The sequence below is a fragment of the Pezoporus flaviventris genome, unplaced genomic scaffold (genome assembly GCF_033815535.1).
Source record: "Pezoporus flaviventris isolate CSIRO_AGI_PZ_B2104156 unplaced genomic scaffold, CSIRO_AGI_Pfla_v1 ptg000064l, whole genome shotgun sequence".
In the NCBI taxonomy this organism is placed as follows: domain Eukaryota; kingdom Metazoa; phylum Chordata; class Aves; order Psittaciformes; family Psittacidae; genus Pezoporus; species Pezoporus flaviventris.
In genome coordinates this window covers 2,170,780-2,191,283 of record NW_026892612.1, presented here as the reverse complement: position 1 = coordinate 2,191,283, position 20,504 = coordinate 2,170,780, and the positions used below count along the sequence as shown (strand labels likewise).

Here is a 20,504-nt window from a genome sequence, read left to right as displayed (position 1 = left end):
TGATTCTCCTCTCTATACGTCTGGGGGGGTGGGGGGGTGGGGGGGGGGTGGGGTGGGGGGGTGGAGAAAGAAGGTGGGGGTGGAGTGAGCGAGCGGCTGCATGGTTCTGAGTTACCAGCTGGGCTTAAACCACAACAAAAAGTGACTCTGAATGCCATTTTGAAGCCTTGGTCTTCTGAGGTACTCTCAAAAGAAGCACATTAGGGAATACAGACAACGTGTTAAGTAGATAGAGCAAAGAATCCATGAGTGATTTGTAGCTACACCACCTGATCTAACCACACACTTGACCTGCTTCTGCACCCTGCTCTCCTCCTTCTCTTCATCTTTTCTGAAGAAGCAAGTAGCCTATCCAGAAGACTTGACCATAATCACAGGCTACCCTAACCTGCTACATGTTAAGATCATCATCATTTGGGCTGCCATGCTAGCAGAAAAGAGATGCCCATCCTTCCTTCCTGCCTGTATCTTGGGCCTCAGAAAAATCCAGGGTGCATGGTCCCTCTGCTGAATCAAGGAAAGATGATTTAAATTATTTTCACAGTATTTGGCATGGTTTTATTCCAGACAAGGATCTTCCTCAGATCTGACCAATATAAGCTTCAAAAACATATCTCTAGCATACCTGCTATGGAGATAAGGCAGACACTAAACATGCAGTCTGGGAACACTGAAGTAGCACATAAGTCCTAAGAAGAGTTTGCATGTAATGTTTTTTTGGGGGAACTTTCTTGTGGTTTTTTTGTCATGCAAGCTTAGTGTCTAGAAAGGAATTTTTAAACTTGTGTGAGCTGTGTCTGTCTCTGATGTATGGAGCACCAGTCTTGTGCATGAAGAATTATTAGGATCTTGCTAGAGATTCTCTGAGAACTTGTGAATTTAAAAATCCAGCCTAATGGTGCCCTAGAGACTATCTCTGACAACTGGAAACACTGGAAGAATGGAACTAATCTCAGGAATTATTTAGGAAACCTTGAACAATCTCAACACAGCCCAAGAATGAAATTACCTAGAAACAGAAACATGGCATCTCTTTCTTTCAGAGCACAGGACCATGTTTTTCATTTGGTCAGAGCTTGGTAAGAAAGTAAGCCCCTGGACACCTTTACAATCAAACAAAACAATTTGCAAAAAAATCTTTACAGCAACGGTTTGGAAAATGAAGGGAAACTTCATATATGCATGCCAGCAATAGAGATCAGTATGTAAACCAATAAATTTTGCTGTGTTGCTGTGGGAAACCTTATAAAATCTACTGCTCTTTCTGCACTTTTACTGCTCTTTCTTCAGTGATGTTTCCCCACAGGAAGGCTAAATTATAGGCTAGTCTATTTATTACCAGAATTTGGATGAAAATACTAGTGCAGCAAGAGTAAATCAGTGTAACTATGAGAAACAAGTCCTGCATTATCTTTGGTAGAAAGATCTATGTTAAGAGAGTATTGAGGGATACAACAAGCAAAACATTTAGAAACATTAATTAAGAGTTTAAATTCTACCTTGCCTTTGCAGGAAACTTAACAGCAAAAGTGAAGTATTTACATTTTGGTGACACAAGATCACCACATGTCTAAAAATGCTTCTTCAATTTCTGCTTTAAACCAAGTTAGCAGAATTAACTTAAATTTTAACAAATGATACCATTTTAAAACTTGTTTTGCCACTTGTTTTTTTCAGCCATGACTCAACACACGAAGACATAGTCCTCAAAACATTTCATTTTACTAGATTATTTGAGTTCTCAGCTAACCCCTCAACATACAAAAAATAGCCTTTTTCTAAAATGGCAATGTAACGTGTTGATCCCAAAGCTTTGTACTGAAACTCAATCTTTTTGTTTAACATATAATATTTCCATGAAGATTCCCAAATGTTTCTGAAGATTTCTGCTCTGCTTTCTTCATTGGCAGAAAATATTGGCAGAGGATCTTGTTGAGGGATTCCTAATCACACTGTACATTAAAAGCGGATTTTCTGTTGGTTTATGCTCAGTTGTTTTTCTCCTCAACTGTCCTAGGTTCAGCAGTAGCAGTCACTTTTCTCCTTCTTAGTAGCTGGTGCAGTGCTGTGTTTTTGACTTTCAGCCCATGAACAACACTGATAACACCAATGTTTTTAGTTGTTGCTAAGTAATATTTACTCTGACCAAGGGCTTTTTGAATTTCATGTTCTGCCAGGGAGGAGGGGAAGCTGGGAGGAAGCAGAGACAGGACACCTGACCCAAACTAACCAAATGGGTATTCCATACTACAGCTCGTCATGCCTAGTATATAAACTGGAAGCAGTTACCCAGAAGGGCTAGATCGTTGCTCAGGTAGGGCTGGGTCTCGGTCAGCAGGTGGTGAGCAGTTGTATTCTCTTCCCTTGTTATTTCCCTTATCATTATTATTATTGGTGGCAGCAGTAATGGTTTGTGTTATACCTTAGTTACTGGACTGGTCTTATCTCAAACCATGGGAGTTACATTCTTTCAATTCTCCTCCCCATCAATTTGGGAGCTAGGGGGAGGACGAAGTGGCAGGGAGTGAGCGAGTGGCTGCGTGGTTCTTAGTTACCAGCTGGGCTTAAACCACAACAGTAACATACCACAGTTGGGATAAAATATATTTGGAAAATGAAGGAAACAAGCACCACTGAAAGTACTAGCTTCCCTCCAAAATCATACAAAAGAAAACAGAAACAGCTCAACTATTTGTTCAAATATTTTTCTAAGATAACCAGCCCAAATTTATTACAGAAAATATTATGGAATCAAGCTGTTGCACAGTACAGCTCTTGAAGCTTTTCCCTTCACTACTGGAGCTGACCAGCTGAAGAAACCACCTATATATCTAGACCTTTAACTGAAATCTGCTGCTGCTGAGAATTATACTGTGCTATTGGCTTATGTAAAGTGGGCTGCCTAGCAACATGAGCAACAAGTTTCAGCAGTGATGTAACATAAAAAAGTAATTGCCTTTGTGGGCATGAGTTCGTCGAAGAAGGATTTACTAGCAAGTGCTCTTCAGAGAAGGAACAGATGATAAATAAAGTATAAATGTAACTTCCTTAAAAGTATGTGATTTTAAACGTGTACTTTTGAGCTGACTCAAATCAGCTTTCCATGTGTTGCTGACAAACTTATGTTTTATTTATCAAACACTCTTTGAAGGAAATGCTAATATATGACCCTGCAGGACAACTGGATCAGCCATGAAAATACCAATAAAACTTCAAGTTAAATCAACTAATGGGTGATTCATTTCATCTTGTCTCATTTTAACCAAAAATCTATTTTCAACTTCTGTCTGTAACTCTAGATGTCAAAGCAACATTTGTGTGTTGGTAACACAATAGTACATTACTCCAAAGGAAATTTTCCCCACATCTGAGTTTACTTCATGTTGTATTTTTAAAAAGTGATGCTCACAAGGCACATCTGTAGTGTGGCAAAGCAGAGCTCTGATGTCAAGACTCTATGGAAATGGGTCCTACAGAGTAAGGTTCATAGAGTTACATGAACACACATACAACTCCATTCATCATGAAAATGTAGACTTGTAAAATACAGGAAAAAAATTATCAAAAAAACATCATGATAGCCCTAAATCCAGGGGACCAAAGATGAACTTTGCAAAATTATGTTCCAGAAGAAAGCAAAACCATTCCAAACACTGGAAGAGAAGGTGCTCAAACAAAGGAAGAAATGTCATAAAGTTTTGAGACTTCTGAGAATGTTTTTGTTTTGCTCATAGAACTAGATCCAATATGTGTTTCTAACAGTATGACTTAATAAAAAAAGACATTTTCAGAAGAAAATTAATTTTTTATGCAATTCTGCTTGACTTTTATGTCTTCCGACTTGTTATTTGGAAGTAACAAAGCCACTGCTGCCCTACAACAAACACACCATCTCCTCATTATCACAGCTGAATAATGAAACAACGTTAATCTCTAAAGTTCAGCCCTCCTTCAGCAGAATGTCCAAGTCAGCGTTTCTATGAGAATCCCCTTCAAAGGATTTACAGAAGCAACCCACAAGTATCAATATTCACAGTGCAAACTCGTATCTTTGTTCTGACCTCTCTTGCTCACTCTGTCTCTTTTTGAATTTCCTATAAAAGCTAAATTAGGTCTCAGGGGCACTGCACCACTAAACAAAGATCTCGTCTAGCCTATTGTGATGGAAGTAAATGTACTCAGGAGGGAGATGTACTTAAAGGAGAAACTAAAGTGTCTCCCTCCCCCAGTTCTCTCATCTTTAACACAGATTTCTTTACTCATTTCACAAACTTACTCACACTCACTCATACACTCCCTTCTCCTCTTTATAGCTTCCTCTCTTTCACAAAAATGTAGCCAGCTGAATTTACTGAACTGGAATAAAAATCTTTTTTGGCATAACTTGCTAAGCTGTTCCAACATTTGTATGATTCCTTCTACAGCCTTTTCATGGACATTTACATTCAAAATAAGTAAGAATACTTACTCTTTTCAGCATCAGGACAGCTATTTTAGGAGGATATATTCACAGTCCAATCTGCAGCCTTAATATGACTTAATAACAAGCCAGTTGTACTCTCCATGTGCTTTCCTGTCTACTGCTGCTAATACAAAGTTCTAGTATTTCCTCAACTTCAGCTTCATTACCATAGAATTTAAAGTTGCAGGCACACTTAGAAATATGCATCACTATAAGGCATCACATCTTTCATTAGGAAGGAAAAAAAAAAAAAGAAAACAAAAACAAACCCAAGAAAACCAAAACCCAGCCAAAACCTGAGCAGTATATTTCCTGCTCAGTTTTGAAAACGAAAGAATTAAATATTTTTAAAAAGAAAAAATTAAACATTTAAAATTGTTAAAAATACTGAAAAAAACATAAAATCAAGAATATTGTATTCAGCTGACAAGTCTGGTATACATTCACATATATATACGTAATATAAATGCACATTACTTGAAATTTGGCACTATAGGTTTAAATGGAGACTAGTGATACTACTGCCATTAGACATTGAGAAAACTTTGTTCACATATATTTAAAAGAAGAAATCAAGACTCCTGTACAATAACTTTTCTGCTGACAGACAGAAAAATACAGCATAATATTTCAGAACAACTGATGTAATCCTGGGCTCCCTGCAATGCTTAAGAACAACTCTATTTTTCAGCTCAATTTTCTATCTCTGAAACCTTAGAAGGCTGGAATATGTTTGAATATGCTTAAATACTTGTCCTGGTTTCAGCTGTAACAGTTGTTTTTCTCCTTCTTAGTAGCTGGTCTAGTGCTGTGTTTTCCATTTTAGTCTGAGAACAATGCTGATAACACACCCATGGTTTTAGCTGTTGCTAAGTAGTGCTTATCCTGATCAAGGCCTTTTCAATCTATCAGGTTCTGCCAGGGGCACTAGAAGCTGGGAGGAAGCAGAGACAGGACACCCAGCAATATTTTTGACAGAAAGGCCCTACTAATTAGAAATGTCCTAAGATTCCTTACAAGAAACCGTAACAGAATATTCTCGTGTTTGTATATTAGATTGCAAAGCTTATTGTAACACATGGGATACTCTTCATTTTATATAAAACTATAATGCTCCTGACACTTCAGCTGCACCCTTTTCATGTGCCTCATCACTTCTTCAGAGTTTTGATAAAATTTGTGAACTTTGCAAAAGAAGACTCAAATTCAGTATCTAACCACAAGAAGCAACTTCAGATATTTTACATATTTGTTACATAATACCATGCTTCATTAACATATCTTACTTCAGAGGCAAACATCTTCTTCCAAGTAAAATGATTTCAAATTAATGATAAAACACAGAAACTGCATACAGATTACAGATGCAGGTTCAAAACCAGGTCGGTAGTGACTGAGCAAAATAAAAATGCTATGACACTTGGTGGCCCACATGAAGTGAGCTGGTGGTCTCAATGCGGGCCTCAATGGACTTTGTTCATTAAAAAGGGAAAACAAAACCTACCACATAGCCCTAATTGGCACTCCTGTTGGCACTGTCAGCAGCAAGGCCAACGTTACAACAGCCACAGGAAGAGGGTCTTTCAAGGTCACTGTTGAGACACAATAGGGAAATGGCATGGGAGAGAGACAGCTCCAGTGCCTTGGGCACTTCAGCTCCCGGGACCTGTGTTAGGCCTGCCCCTCTCAAGATCAGCCTGACAATAACTTTTTCACATCAGTCACCTCACCTATGCAACTATTCGCATGTCAAAACCCGCTTCAAGAATAGGTCCAAAACCTCTGCAGAATACAGAAAAGCCATCAATCCAGCATCTTTTTCAAGCAAAGAATACACCACATGTGAAGGCACTAGATAGTAAAACCCCTAGGAGATTTTAAATTTAATTGAGTTGATAAAATTCCATTGCACAAACTATTTCTCCTTCTTTTCCTTACTGTATAAATATGATGACTGTATCTGCAATAGAAGGGGAACTGTTATCTTTCACATAGGTAGAAACTGTCACACAGGAGGAGAAAGTAAATAACTGACATAACTTAATTACACTTTGGCTTTCTTGTACATGAATAGTTGATAAATGTCACTACAGAAAGCATTCATCAGTGTGTGTAACTATAGATTAGTCTGGTATGGACAGTTACAAACTGTTCTTCAACCTTCCATTCTAATAAGTCTAATGGACAGTGTGAAACGATCATATTCCAGGTTCATCCCTACTACCTATTCAATGGCCTTCTTTTATTGAGTATTCCATTAAGAGTATACTTGTAACACAGCAGATCACAAAATGAAAAACCCCAAAGCCTACAAGAATATGAAATGTACCAAGAAGCGACAAGTAACTGACAACCAGTGGAGGTGTGGATTTAATACCACACACACACAAAAAAAAAATCTAAAAGGTAATATGCAATTGCAGTAAAACCTCAGATGAATAAACACAGAATGACTGATCAGCAAAATCTGATATCCAAAGAGGACTGGAATATGGCATGCTGTTTTTTTTTCTCTTCCCTCTTCATAATAAACTACAAAAATACACAGATATGTGAAGTATGTCTGTATGCTTAGATGTGAATATATCTCCTCTTGGAAACGGATGGGTTTTTAAACTCACATCACGGGAAAATAGTATTATTTAATTTTTAGAATTGTTCAACCATTCTGTGCATAAATGTATAAAAATATCACCTATTCCCCCATGAAATATGAAATATAGCTATACATACATCTATAATACGAAATCTTTTCAGTTCCCTTCCTGAGCAGTAAAATATTAATGGTTTAGTACTGCTTGAAATACCGTAACAATTGGCCTCTAGACAGTAATCAGCAGTTTCACAGAAATAGCTCTATTCCTTAAATAAAAAAAAAATTCCTAAACAATTTAGATTACTCTTGACAGTAAACTAAAAGTTAATTTTTTTTACTTGTTTTACAGTGAAGCATATTCAAAAAATGCTATTTTGGAAATTATGAAAAATCACTATTTACGTTTCGTAGAATTTGTCTTCCTGAAATGATTTTATCCTGATGCTTTTTTTTTGCTGAAAATATAATGTAGGTTAACACTGGGTCAAAAATCTGATGTATTCCTTAACATTTCAGTAAGAGCATGAAGACTTTACTCTGAGACATATACCTCCTCTAGCTCAACTGATCCTCAGAAAGGATGAAATAGATGTTAATGGATGACAGCTTGGCTCTCTGCCTTTTTTATGCTTAGGACTTACAAAAAACTACAGCAGGGAGGTGGGAAAGCAGAGAATTCATGCAAATGAGCCTCCTACGCTACCAGAGTAGTTTTCCAAAAAGTCAGATTTCCTTTTTCTTTTCATTTATGGAGAGTTCTGCAATTGTTTGATTCTGTAATAAGCTCTGTGAGGCTGTTACAGAAGGAAAAGTTAGACAAGGATAGGTACTTAAAAGTCATCCTAGTCTTGGAGAAACTGAGAGCATCAAAAGACCATTCTTTTTTTATCTTCTGAGCATGGAGAAAAGATCTAAAGGTATTATTTCTACCTCATAAAAAATGTTTTGCTGCAGTCAGAATGTGACATATTTCCATTGTCTCCAGAAGTCTATTATGAATTAAGTGAACTCTACATAATACATTGTTTAAAAAAACCCTGCAAAACCTCAAAAGATATAGGCAATGCTTTTCTTACCAAGTGAGAGAAAGAGTAGGTGCTGGCAACCAAGCAGTAATAGAGAATCAGAGATTCATCTGTCAAGCACCTCTTCTATTTCCAAGGCTACAGGCATACAAATGTCATAGAGGTACATGGTGGAGATGTAACCAGGCCAAGATTTAACAATTTTATTTCTTCCCTACAGTATATACCAAACAAAGATAAACAAAACAAACAAATAAACAAAAACAAACAAAAAGTGTAAAAAGAACAAAATGTCTTTCTGTAATACATGGACAGGTATGATGCATGGTCTAATGAACCAATTATGCATTTTCTAACAAGTGAGTGAAGTTAAGTGGCATGGACTTTTCTGAGTGTACTGCTTTTTAAAACAAATGACTAGAAAAACTAGAGAGAAAGAATGAGGGACATAAAAATAATCAAAAGATAGGGAAAAAAAAAAGTCAATTTGATTTGATCCAAATTTTAAAAAGCTCAGGTTTGGATGTAATTTTGCAAATGACATTTTAATTTAGCAAATGAGTACCTTGGCTGAAGTGTAGTGAATGCCAAGCTTGTACAGACAGCTTACATAACTGTATATGCGATGTTCCAACTTGCTGCACTTCTGAGTAGTGGAGCTCCGGATATACATAGTGAAGTGAATGGGAGCAGATGTTTAATGTTAGCATCTAGCTGAATACCAAATAGTCTTAAGTCCCATTACAACAAATCTGCATGCAACACCAAATAATAAAAAGCAGCACAGTGAATACATTCATACTGAACATTCATTCTTTTCCTTATTTAACATTTTTTCCCTGTTATCTCTACATTTCTCTTTCTTTCTCATTTCTAACAGCATGCCCACTGCAGTTAACTCCACGTGCAATAAGTTGAAATTGAGAAGTCCAGCACTTTGTAGTGCAGAACTATTCATATTAAAAAAAAAAAACAAAACCCAATCTTCCATCTCCTCATACTTCCCTTTTATATTCTGTTCTTTTCCTTTACATTTCCACTTACTTATTTCACATCGCACTTTCTTTTTCAAAACAGCATCCTTTTTATTTAGTTTTTTATCCAAGTTCACCATCCTTTTTTTCCTCTCCATTTTCTCTTGCGGCTGTTTAAATTCCCTATCAAACGCGTTTACTTCTCTCCTTTAGTTTTAGGATGCAGCTGGCACAACCTTTTTCTCCTAAATTCTGTTGGAGTCTGAAAATGGCTTGCTGCAAGAGGTCTTGTTTAGTGCCCTGCTCTTCATGGCATTCCCACTAGAATTTGTAGCAATTGCTGATTTAGAACATGTTCTTGGTAAATGGTCTTTTACAAAAATAAATACAGGAACTTTGTCAAACTCAAGTAAATTATAAATGGAGAATGCAACTTCCACAGAGGCACCTGAGTTAAGATAATGCAAGTTCTCTTCCCTCTTATCTGCTAAACTCGAAGTGAAAGGATTATTTAGCTCTCCCATCTTCTGAAAATCAGTAGACTGTAAACAACCAACAAGACATATGGTACCATTAGTTTTAGAGTAAAACATTCCAGCCAACTCTATAAGGAACTGTTTCAAAATTAAAGATACAGCTTAGCTCAACCACAGCTCTGCAGACAGATTTCACTCAGGTGATATAATACACTGTAACATATATTTACTTGAAATATTGACACATATGAAGTTTCTCCAGAAACCTTTGTGTAATAATAATTGCCTCTCAAAATGTCAGAGTAAGTATTGCATGAGAAATGTTCTGCAATTTTTTTCTTTTTTTTTTTAATAATACATTATTAAGAATTAAATTATGGCTAAATTACAGTAGTTCCTAGATACTTTTGAAGTTTCATCTTTAATATTGCAGCAGCTGCCACAACACTGGTAATGCCTTTATTCTCGACCAGTTCAGAACAGGGAATTTACTTTTATAGGCATGTAGAAGTGCTTTGAAAATTGTAGTGGAACTTGATGTTGACATTTTTTAAGCTATGGAACAATTTGTAGTATGAGTTACTCCCTGTGGGCGTTAATCAACCATACTTTGCCTCAACTGATGTTGTTTTTATCTTCCTCCTTATTTCCACTAATCATTTGAGAGATTAATGCAATCTGAATTTTCCAAAATTGGCTATGGCTAAGAGGAAACTAGCATATATCAGGAATTGTCATTCCTCCATAAAAAACATTCTATTCAAATAAATGAAAAATTTTTTATATATGTGCAACTGCAGTTCATACTACTTAACACTCATTATTTTGGATATAAATTTAGATTATTTAGAATAAGTAGATTTTTGAATGAGGAGTGATCTTACTTTTTTCAATATAAAGCAACAGTAATTTTAAATGCAAATCTTCCCACTATTCTAGATTACTGGTGCAGTACTGCTTACTTACTGTCTACAGTATGATACATATTATAGGTTGCCATATATTAAAAAAAACAGTTAAGCTGATATTTCTTGTGTTGTATTGCCATTTCCTTGTATATTGGTACAGAGAGCATGGCTTGTGCCATTAAAAGAAGTGTGACTTGCTGACAGCACTTAAAGATAAGTATTACTAAACAAGCTAAAATTATCTCTGCTTGGTCATGAGGGGAACATTCTCCAAAAGATGTTTCTTTTCTTCACCAAGATGAAATCACTCAATAGCAGTGTGCCTTATTAATACATTTCTTTTCCAGTGCCATTACTTCTCTGTGCCACTAGACTGTGCTGCATTAGTTCATATTTGTGCTCCCACTGCATTTGAATATCTAGTCTCCAATCCTGTATGGGGTCCCTCCTGTCAGTTACTTCCAGCTAAAATACTAAATACAGTTTATTGTACAAATATTGCACATCAGCCCCCAAACAATGCACACTGAAGTAAACAATGCTTTTCATAGCCAGTTTGCCACTTCGTTCTTCCAGGCAGACAAATATGAAAAGAAACAGTAGAGCACCTATTTCACTAAGTCAGGACCCGAAATGCAACATTTAATTCCATTTTTCCATCTTGTTTTGAGAATCAAAATTGGTGAAATGCTGCACTGTTGAAGCATACAAGTAATCAAGAAAAAATGTGCTAGCAGCATCCTATTAGGTTTTCCAAAAATCACTCCCGTGGCAGCCTCTTTAATCAAAAAGATAACTGGCAACAGTTTCTCATCACCTAGTAAAATCAGGCATATTTTTCAAGAAGGAAAGAGAAGACAATATATATGAATGTCTCCAAACAAAATTTTTAATGAAAATACTATCCTTAATTTTGTTAAACAGTTTTATACAGTTCACATATAGTAAATTCACCATCTGTCCACCTCCAAAAAAAGATTCTGATTTTCCAATAAACCTTTTGGAAAATGGTTTGCCCCCAGTTTTCACTCTGCTAGCTAACAAACAGAAAAATCCTATCAACTCTGGGACTGGTTCTATAGTTTTCAAGTATCTTTCAAACAAGTGTAAACTTTTAGTGTGTAATGCACACTAACCTCCCCAAATTATCAAAATGCATGAAGCCTATCACACTTTACCTCCTGTTGTAGTGGGAATGGTAATTTAACAGTGGCTTATTTATAAACAGCCTTGTCTTCACTTTTTTACGCTTGAAGTTTATTTTAGAGAACCATAATTTCATCTGAGACCAACAAAAACCTGCTCCAAAACATAATATGCTACCCTCTTGACAGTTCATTATTTTGACAGTAGACTGAACTGCAATTTAACAACTACTTCTTCTTTGTCTTCTTTTGATCTATTTCTCCCTCCCCATTGAACATCTTCACACAAAAATCCCTCATAATACTTATTACTTGTAAAAGTAAGGACATTCTTATTTTAAAGGATTGCTTCAGAGACTGGAAAAATTAAATGTGATGAAAATGCATGTCTTGTTTGGAAATGTTATTCTGAAGGATAAAGTCATTTATGGCTACCAGGAATTAATGAAGCAGAAATAAGATTCTTAAAAAGAGAAATTATAGTGTGAAAGGTTTCTGTTGTATTCAGGAAATCTAAGTGACCATGGATAACTAAAAGAAATCAGTTAATTGTGAGACGACCTCAAGATCTACAAGCAGACAGAATGTTTCAAAGACTGACTTCATAATAATTGTCAAAATTACCCTTAAAATTATACTGCCTTTTTTTAGCCATGCAAAAATTTTTATTACCCTATGCTTAAATACATGACAAATGTATGTATTTTCTTAATCTTTACTTAAATATTGAATTGGCCGCTATTTACCAGCAGTAACACAGCAGTCAGCGTAAGCTTAAGAATTAAACAATTTATTGATAATTGGCAGAAGAACAATGTTTTTGAATGCTTTTTGAATTTCCACAATAGCTGAGAGAACAAGTAGCATATTTACCAACATCTTTTTCCAACAAATACAAATTTCTAGCCAAGAAAGCTGCTATTATTTAAGCACCAAAGAGTATTAGGCATTTAAAAGCGCAAGGTGATTTTATTGAAATTTCAGGGCAAGAAGAGTTTTTAACACGGCTTGCTTGTTATGACATTGATTCCCTGTAAACCTTTATAATCATTGATGTTTCCTATAATCCCAAGTTATTGAGTTTCAAAGGGACAGAGAACAAGCAGCCTCAAATTTAGTTTGCCTTATTTATATGAGTGGCCCCATTAAGTCTAACTGAACTACTCACATAAATAAGGCCCACGATAACAGGAACGCTTTCAAGATGAGTTTGTCTGTCAAGCAAGCATAATTACTTGATGTTACTCTGTAATGAGTATGTAGTTTTAAATGTCTATGATTCAGATAAACATACAATTTTTTAAATTTATTGCATTTCTGTGCAGTAATAAAAGCATTGATCTCCCTTAAAATTTGTGTAGATGCATCATAATTGACAATTCATCAAAATAATTCATCATTAACATCAAAATAACAACATTTATGTCAAACTAAATTAGCCTATATACTTGTAATAGAGGCAGAAACAGCTGTCATTCTGTTTGCATAGATTTCCAGCAGACTGTGTTTGGCAAAGTTAAGTGTGAGCATTTCTGCTTGATAAAAAATATTTCCAAGACAGCAAAATACAGAGGGCCAAATGTCTCATCAATAGGACCACACAAGTGAGCAGCTGTTGTTCAGTCAAACATGGACCAGGTTATCACAGACATATTCTATTCTCAATCCTGTGCAAAAATAGTTTTTAATATGCTCATGAAAGCAACATTAGAAACAATCAGGAAAATGGCAGAATCCAAAGGCACCTTCTGTCTACCACCCCCAGTGACACTGTTTGGTATCTTATTTTCAAGCTGCACTGCAGACTTTGCCCAGACTGCATACAGAATCAGAAGGAACAACAACATTGAACTCTATAAACACGAAGCACAAAGAACAACATTTTGACGTCTATAGCTTGTCTATGAAAGTCATTATGGAAAGTCCCAAATGTGCTAAATGCACAAAGCTGTTAAAATTGCTCTTTAAAGAAACTTATTTTAAATTCAAATGTTTCAGGTTTCTTAAAATTTTTACTTTGGCTGAAGTTAATTTAACAGGTTTATTACTAAGCTCTACAGGAAGTGATCTAGAACTGTGTTTCAAAAGTGTAAAATAATGCATAATCACTAATGCATTACTGTCACCTCCTGATGTTCAAAGTTTCTTTTCTTTTCTTTCTTTTTAATAACTTCCTTTTTTTCCTATGTAACTACAACTGGTTATTTATATGACTATTCTATTTAGCCCAATTTACCATAAATGCCGTTACAACACCTGTGAGTCTCCTCATTAAGAGCTCAGCAGATAGAGTTGAAGGTTGAAAGGGCACCGTCTGGACGACGAAAGGGCTAGTTAACAAAATCCATTATACTGGTGTACTGCTAAAGCTCACTTCTATTCATCTGATATTTACTCCTGCATGCATCTTTTGTCTTCGGCTACTCAGGGTACATTCTTTAATTTCATAGCACAAACCACGATTTCTATGAATTCCTTGCACTGCTTGAGACATAGAAAAAAAGATTTCTTAAATAGCTTGTGAATCCTTCACTCCTTTGATTTTGTTTTCCTGTATCAGGTAACAAGTGCCCATACTATAAAAATGTTTTATAACACACAGTACTATTGAAGTATTTTATCTGTACATTTCTTATTAGACACGCCAATGTCATATATAGCAGTATCTATGATAGCACCCTAAAGACTTTAGCACAAGTATATTTTAAAAAGGAATTTTGACTTTCAGTTTACTCAGAACATATATCTTTTTTTTCTCCTGTTATCTTTTCCCCAAAACTTTGATAATAAAAATGATGTTTTTAATAAAAAAAAACCACAGATCTGTACTTGCAGACATGACTGTATTGTCAAATGGGTAGATCATACCAAGTAGGTCATACTGTATTCGTAAAAGGCAGTGTCAGACATTTTATAAACCACCATACAGACATTGTTTCCAGCTATTGCACAGGATATCCTCATAGCTATTAAATTAACTGTTATATTACATTTTACCAGCCTTCTACCCATGAAAAAAAATCTTTAAAAAAAAAAAACATAGGAAAACAAAACAATATACCCCAAACCCCCTCTTCTATGGTAAAAATTCTAATGACATTAAACCAAACAGCTTTCTATTGATGAACTTTCATTATGTACTCCCCTCCTACCCCCAACGCTATGGCATAATACAACAACCACAGACAAATTCAGGATACCCTTTGGAATGTAAATATGGTGGAATTCAAACTAGAAGTATTGCAGAGGTACAAATAAGTTCTCAGGCTTCAGGTTTGTTTCTTGTTCAATTTGATTCTAGAGGGGTGACTCTCTGTATTAACTAGACACATTTGTATTTTTTATTATGTAATTCAGTAATAGTTTACTCCTGACTCATGATTTTCTAAGCATTTACTGATATTTGTTAAAATTTGATCTGCAAAGTTCTAACACCATAAACTTCTGTTTGATCAATATCGAGGAGTCTCAATGAAGCCAAATAACATTACTCAGGCAAGTAGTAGCTGCAAACACTACACTGTCATAATGAATAGGTTTTGCTGCGGTGAGTCCTAAATCTGTCAAAATCAGTATAGCTTCACTCTTACCACCTTTGTTTTATATAGTCAGTGTGTTAATTGAAGTATGTTAGGATATGTTACATGTTCCAAATTTAGTCATACTTATTTCTTGGAATAACTTGTGATTTAAGTTTACTTTGCTTTAATGAGCTTGCGAAGATTCCCTGCCATCATTTATTAAATGCTATCCAGACTATTTGTATATGTTACTTAATAAGCTCTCAGCAATACTACAGATACTGTGTTTGATTCACACTTTCCTAATTGCTTACAAATATTTCAGTGATGCTGGAAAACAGAGTAACTATGTAACATTATGTAACATCTATCATTGCTCAGTCCTGCTGCCAACAACAGAAAATGCACAGGAAAACTTGCTCAAATACCTTGACTTCTGGCCTTTATGGAGTTCTTTTTCTTGAAAACACAAAAGATAAAGTGTTTTAGTAAGATTTCCAACTGAAATATTGCTTTTTCTATAAAAGAGTACTCTGTACAACTGCTTTAGTGCCACTTTCACAACTGAAATAATTGTGACCACAAACTCAGGTCTGGTGTGTGCGCAGGTAGCATGTGCCCAGATTAAATTTAGGTGACTTGACATTAGTTTTTTGCCACTTTGGTTTTTTTTTATATATATATTTGCATTATCAGCTGCATTATATACAGAATTAGCTAAGTTGTAATGGCTTTAAACTTTACGAAGCAATTTAGCAAAAATTAAATTACAAGATAAAAACCTGTAAGCTTTATTTTCTTTTAATTAAGCAGCACAATAATTTTAGTGCATTTTAAATCCTCTTTTTCTAAAAAAAGTATACTTAAATACACCTTCTACGTTTTAGCTCTCCACACAAGGTAGACACAGGAATAGACAGGTGGAAGGAAAGAAGACAGTGAGACAGTGATGAGCAATTATAAATTTCATTCCTTTACACCTATGTTTGCCTCTATAAAATACATATATAAAAGTCATCAACTTCCAAAACTTCCGTTCCCAGTTCTAAGGGAAATACCATGTGACAATTTGGACAACAAAAGCACAAGCGCTCAGCCTTCTGCACCAGAATATTATTCTACTGTAAGTTAGCTTGGCTGTGTATCCACAAAGGATTTTTAAACCAAGATTTGAAGTACAGGGAATTATTATTTCAGATACGACATGACCAATGACTATAATGTAGTGGCACAATAGCTGAGGTGTGCCCCAAAGCTAGCTGTGCTTCCATGGGATGGGATGACCAACAGCCCTCATGACTGCCCAATGCTTTGGGATGCAGCAGGCAGCAACGCAGACTGAATATTTTCAGCAGCCCCTGCACATCCCAAGCATCTCAGGCTGAGTGTGTCAACTGCAACTTGGACAGATCTCAACTCAGCTGGGAAAGTTTAGGGGAAGAGCTCACATGTACAAGTGAAAGACCTTCTTTCAGACCCAACAGTGAATACAACATAGCTGAAAAGAACTGTACCTTCAGAAGAAGGCGCACAACTGTCCAGAAGCATTAATTCATGGAAGCTCACAATGTGCTAATTGTGATATACATTTATTTCCAGTATTAGGAAAGCCAAAAATGCAAAGGACAGATACTTTATTAGTATACAGTGCTCTTGTTCATTTGAGAGGGTGGCAAACGGTGCTCTTATCTCGACCTACACCTGATGTAAAGCATCAGTTTGGTAACCTCTTGCATATGAGTTCTGCACAAAGATGAAAGTTGTCTGCTTGTGTTCTTCTTCTCCCTCTATCCCATCCCTTTCCCCCACCACACATATATTCCCTCTGAGCAAGCCTAAATATAGTGCAAATATAAATCACCATTCCAGGGCAGAGCAGCACCTCTTCATGATCAAGGGGCAGCAGAGGCGGCTGCGGAGGGATGCCACCAGGTGTGCGGAGAGATCCGCCTCCCTCTCCCTGCCCAGAACAGCTCGGGCGCCCTGCACCCTGTTTCAATGGAAAGGGTCAGGGGACAGGGACGGCATTTCATTTCACTTCGCTCTTGCCCTTGCCGCTCTGCGGGAGCATCGGGTGCCCCGGGGCAGAGAGTGTGGGCTCTAGGTCGGCTGGACAAACCGCCCGGGAAACAGGGCCCCTGCCCAGAGGGCACTGATGGGCAAGTTTCGAATGACCCAGAGCCTTTGATGGGACCTGCCTGCACTGGAAGAGCTTCGGAGAAAAAAAAAAAAGAAACCAAACCAAAAAACAACAACAACAACAACAAAAATACAAACCCCTAAACCTCCACCACCACCACCAAAAACCCAAACAAACAAACAATCAAAAACAAAAAAAAAAAGAAGAAGAAAGAGAAGAAAAAAGCTGCAACATGGGCCACTTTACAGAATCGAGAGTTTTCTCTCCATTTCCTGTTGCTCTTACGAAAGACAAATATTCTTTAGAAAATTCTTGCCAGATGCCCCAAAGCAAACACCCCACCTTCTAAGAATGCAGGCAGAAAGAAGGTTCTTGTTTGTTTGCTTGTTTCTCTGCGCAAATGTCAAAGTTACAATTCCTTTACAGAAAATTACACACGTGATTTGCTAACGCTTTTAACGCACGCTGCTACAGGAGCTGACATCCCACATGAGGAAATCCTTGCTAAAAGTTGTTTCTAACGTGTGTGTCCCCATTCATTAAAAAAGACCCAAGAAATATGCACGCGATGTCGCTCTCAACCCCGAGCATGTTCCGCTCCTCAAGAGCTCTTCTCCTCCACCCCGGCACCCATGAAAGACTACTTTTTTTTCCTTTACCACTTTGCCGAACGGTGAGGCAAACAACTGGGCTGAAGAGCTGGGCGATACAGCAGTGTGTGAGTCGGAAGACCTGCGCAACCCCCGTGGGCTACCGGGACTGTTCTCGTCCTGGTGCCGGTGTTTGCCTGGCCCGGAGAAGGGTCCCAAAGGAGACACGCTCTACCATGTCTCCCGCACCTCTCCGCACGCACTTAGGTGTGCGGCGTGCCCGCCACAGCAGGCAGCCCCTCTCCAGCCCCACCGGTACCCTCAGGACAAGCACCCAGGCAGCTCCAGCTCTCCACGCCTGGGATGTCCTGTCGGTGAGGATGCTGTGTGCTCTCCCTCGGCATCCTTCCCGACTGAGGCTGTAAGCCCTGAGGGGCAGCTCTAGCTGCCCTCCAGGACAAGGCTGTGCAGGGTGCACTGGCTCTCGCAAAAGAGAGCTGCCGCACAGGAGAGGCGTCCCAGTCAGCGCAACACTCCCTGCCCCATTAGCAACTCCCCGGGAAGGGCCCCCCCCAGGCAACATGCCGGTTGGGGAACAGGGCGAAGACTGCGGAAAAGTCCTGGGAACAACTTTTGGGGAAGGAAGGGCGAGCCCCTCCCCATACTGGCAGCGACCCGGTACCAAGACTCGGGCGGTTCCCGCGGTACGGGCCACCTTCCGAGGCCGAGTGCCCACGGGACAGTTCCCGGTGGAAACTTGAGGACACAGGCTCCTCCAGTCACTTGCCCCTTCCCTCCCAGACTGCCCGCTGCGGCCCTGGGAGACGCCGGACTTTCTCGCACAGGTGCGCCGGAGTGTTCTACGCCCCTCTTCTCCCGCCGCGGAGAGCACTTCAGGCTAGCCGCGGCCGCGTGCGTGCGGCAACACTCTGAGAGCAGCCACGCCGACGGGCGGGAGCGACCCATGAACTTTCTCCCCGGGACCCTCTCCCCTCGGCATGTAACCTCCTCCCCAGCCCCTTCCCCAGCAGTCTTCCCACACAACCCGTCCCGCTTACCTCGCATGGTGTTGGCTCCCCGCTTCGCGCAGTCATGAAGCTGAGAGCCCGGGAACAGCACCGCAGAAATCCCGTTTCAGCACCCGCGGAGGCGTCGGCCGTCGCAGCAGCTCTGCTCCGCCAGGAAAATCATACCTCCAAGGCGGCTCCGCGGGGTGCGTCTCCGCGACCTGCCCGCCACCGGGCGCGCTCCCCCCCCCCGGCTGCCGCCCCGGGCAGCCCGCCCGCCGCGGGAGCGCCTGAGGGGGTCGCCGGGCCCGCGGAGTGGCTGCGGATGGCTAGCGGCGAAGCAGGGGAGGGAGAAGGAAAGGAGTTACGTTAGCAAAAGCAGGAAAAACACACGGAGGAAGAACTGCTGGGAGGGGCTGCGTGAATGGCAGAGCATGTGCGCTTTCACATGACACCGGCGCCCCTCAGCAGCTCCCCGGTGTGGATTTCCACTGCGCAGCCACACAGACGCGCGAAGCCGGAGTGAAACCCACGGAAAAAGCGGCAAAGAGGCTTATAGCTGGGGGCGGGGGGCCCCGCCGGCACGGCCCCGCCCGCTGTCACCACCGCCGCCAATCGCCGCCCGCTCGCCCGGCACCGCGGCAGCGGGCGGCACTCTGTCGCCGCCGTTGCCATCTCCAGCGCTAGGGCGGCCGAGGCTCTGGCCCCAGCGCTGACTGCGGCGCCGGCCGCGGCCGCGCAGGGGGCGCGCGGCTCCGCGGGACTTTGCGCCGGCTCTTCTCGGCAACTTTTGCTCCGCTCGGGAGCGCCTGACTGATAGCGGGTCCTGACCGGCAGCTGGGGAGGGGGGTGGTGGTGCAGAAAGGAATCTGGAGCTCTGGAGTTTGTGGAGAAAGGTAACGGGCGCGGAAAATCGCTTCCTGTGCCTTAATATTATTTTCTTTGGGGGCGAGGGGGCGTCTCTTGGGGAGGGGGGGAGGGGGGGGGGGGTGCGTCTCTGGGGGACGAAGATTAACGCGCTCACCCCGCTGTGATTGTCACCGGGTAACGGCGTTTTCCGACAAGAATGGGAAAGTTTGGTGGTGAGTCACTTTCTCATTAAAGAGCGAATCTGGACTCGAAAGCTGTTTGTTTTCCCTGTGTTAAGATTAGCAGACGGTTCTGAAAAACGGGTTTGTTCCAATGGCAGCAGGATTTTTCCTGACTTAAACTGCCCCCCTTTCTCCCCGCTCCCCCCCCTCCCCCCCCCCCCCCCCCCGCCTTGTTAATTGATGTTTTGTCCATGAGGAAAAAAAAAAAGAAAAGAAAAGAAAAGAAAAAATAAGTGCGGGATCCTCTCGATTTCTTTTTTCTTTTCTTTTTTCTTTCTTTCTTTTTTTTTTTTTTTTTTTTTTTTTTACTGTATGTTTTTCCTGTGTGCTAAACCGTGGAACACAGCCCCAAGGGATCGTTGTGTGTCATCTTGGAAACAAGTCCCTGCTACCAAAGTTCACAGCTCCTAACACCAACCCTAAAACGATAAAGGAAGACCCTTATTTAACTAAAGTGTATCCATACAAAATTATTCATATATGCCTCATAAATGAAAATGGGATATGTTTTGAAAAAAGAGAGATACTTTTAAGTTGAATATGGGCCTGACTAAGTAGATTTATTTTTT

At 39.5% G+C, this 20,504-nt stretch overlaps 1 protein-coding gene across 1 annotated transcript in view; it reads right to left on the bottom strand.

Moving 5' to 3' along the window:
• Positions 1-19,403, bottom strand: part of RORB (RAR related orphan receptor B) — a 130,190-nt gene extending 110,787 nt beyond the window's left edge. Inside the window, exon 1 of the mRNA XM_061470823.1 lies at positions 18,896-19,403. Coding sequence (XP_061326807.1) covers positions 18,896-18,902 — 7 coding nt within the window. The 5' untranslated portion in view covers positions 18,903-19,403. The remainder of the gene's footprint in view (positions 1-18,895) is intronic.
• Positions 19,404-20,504: the final 1,101 nt, after the last annotated feature.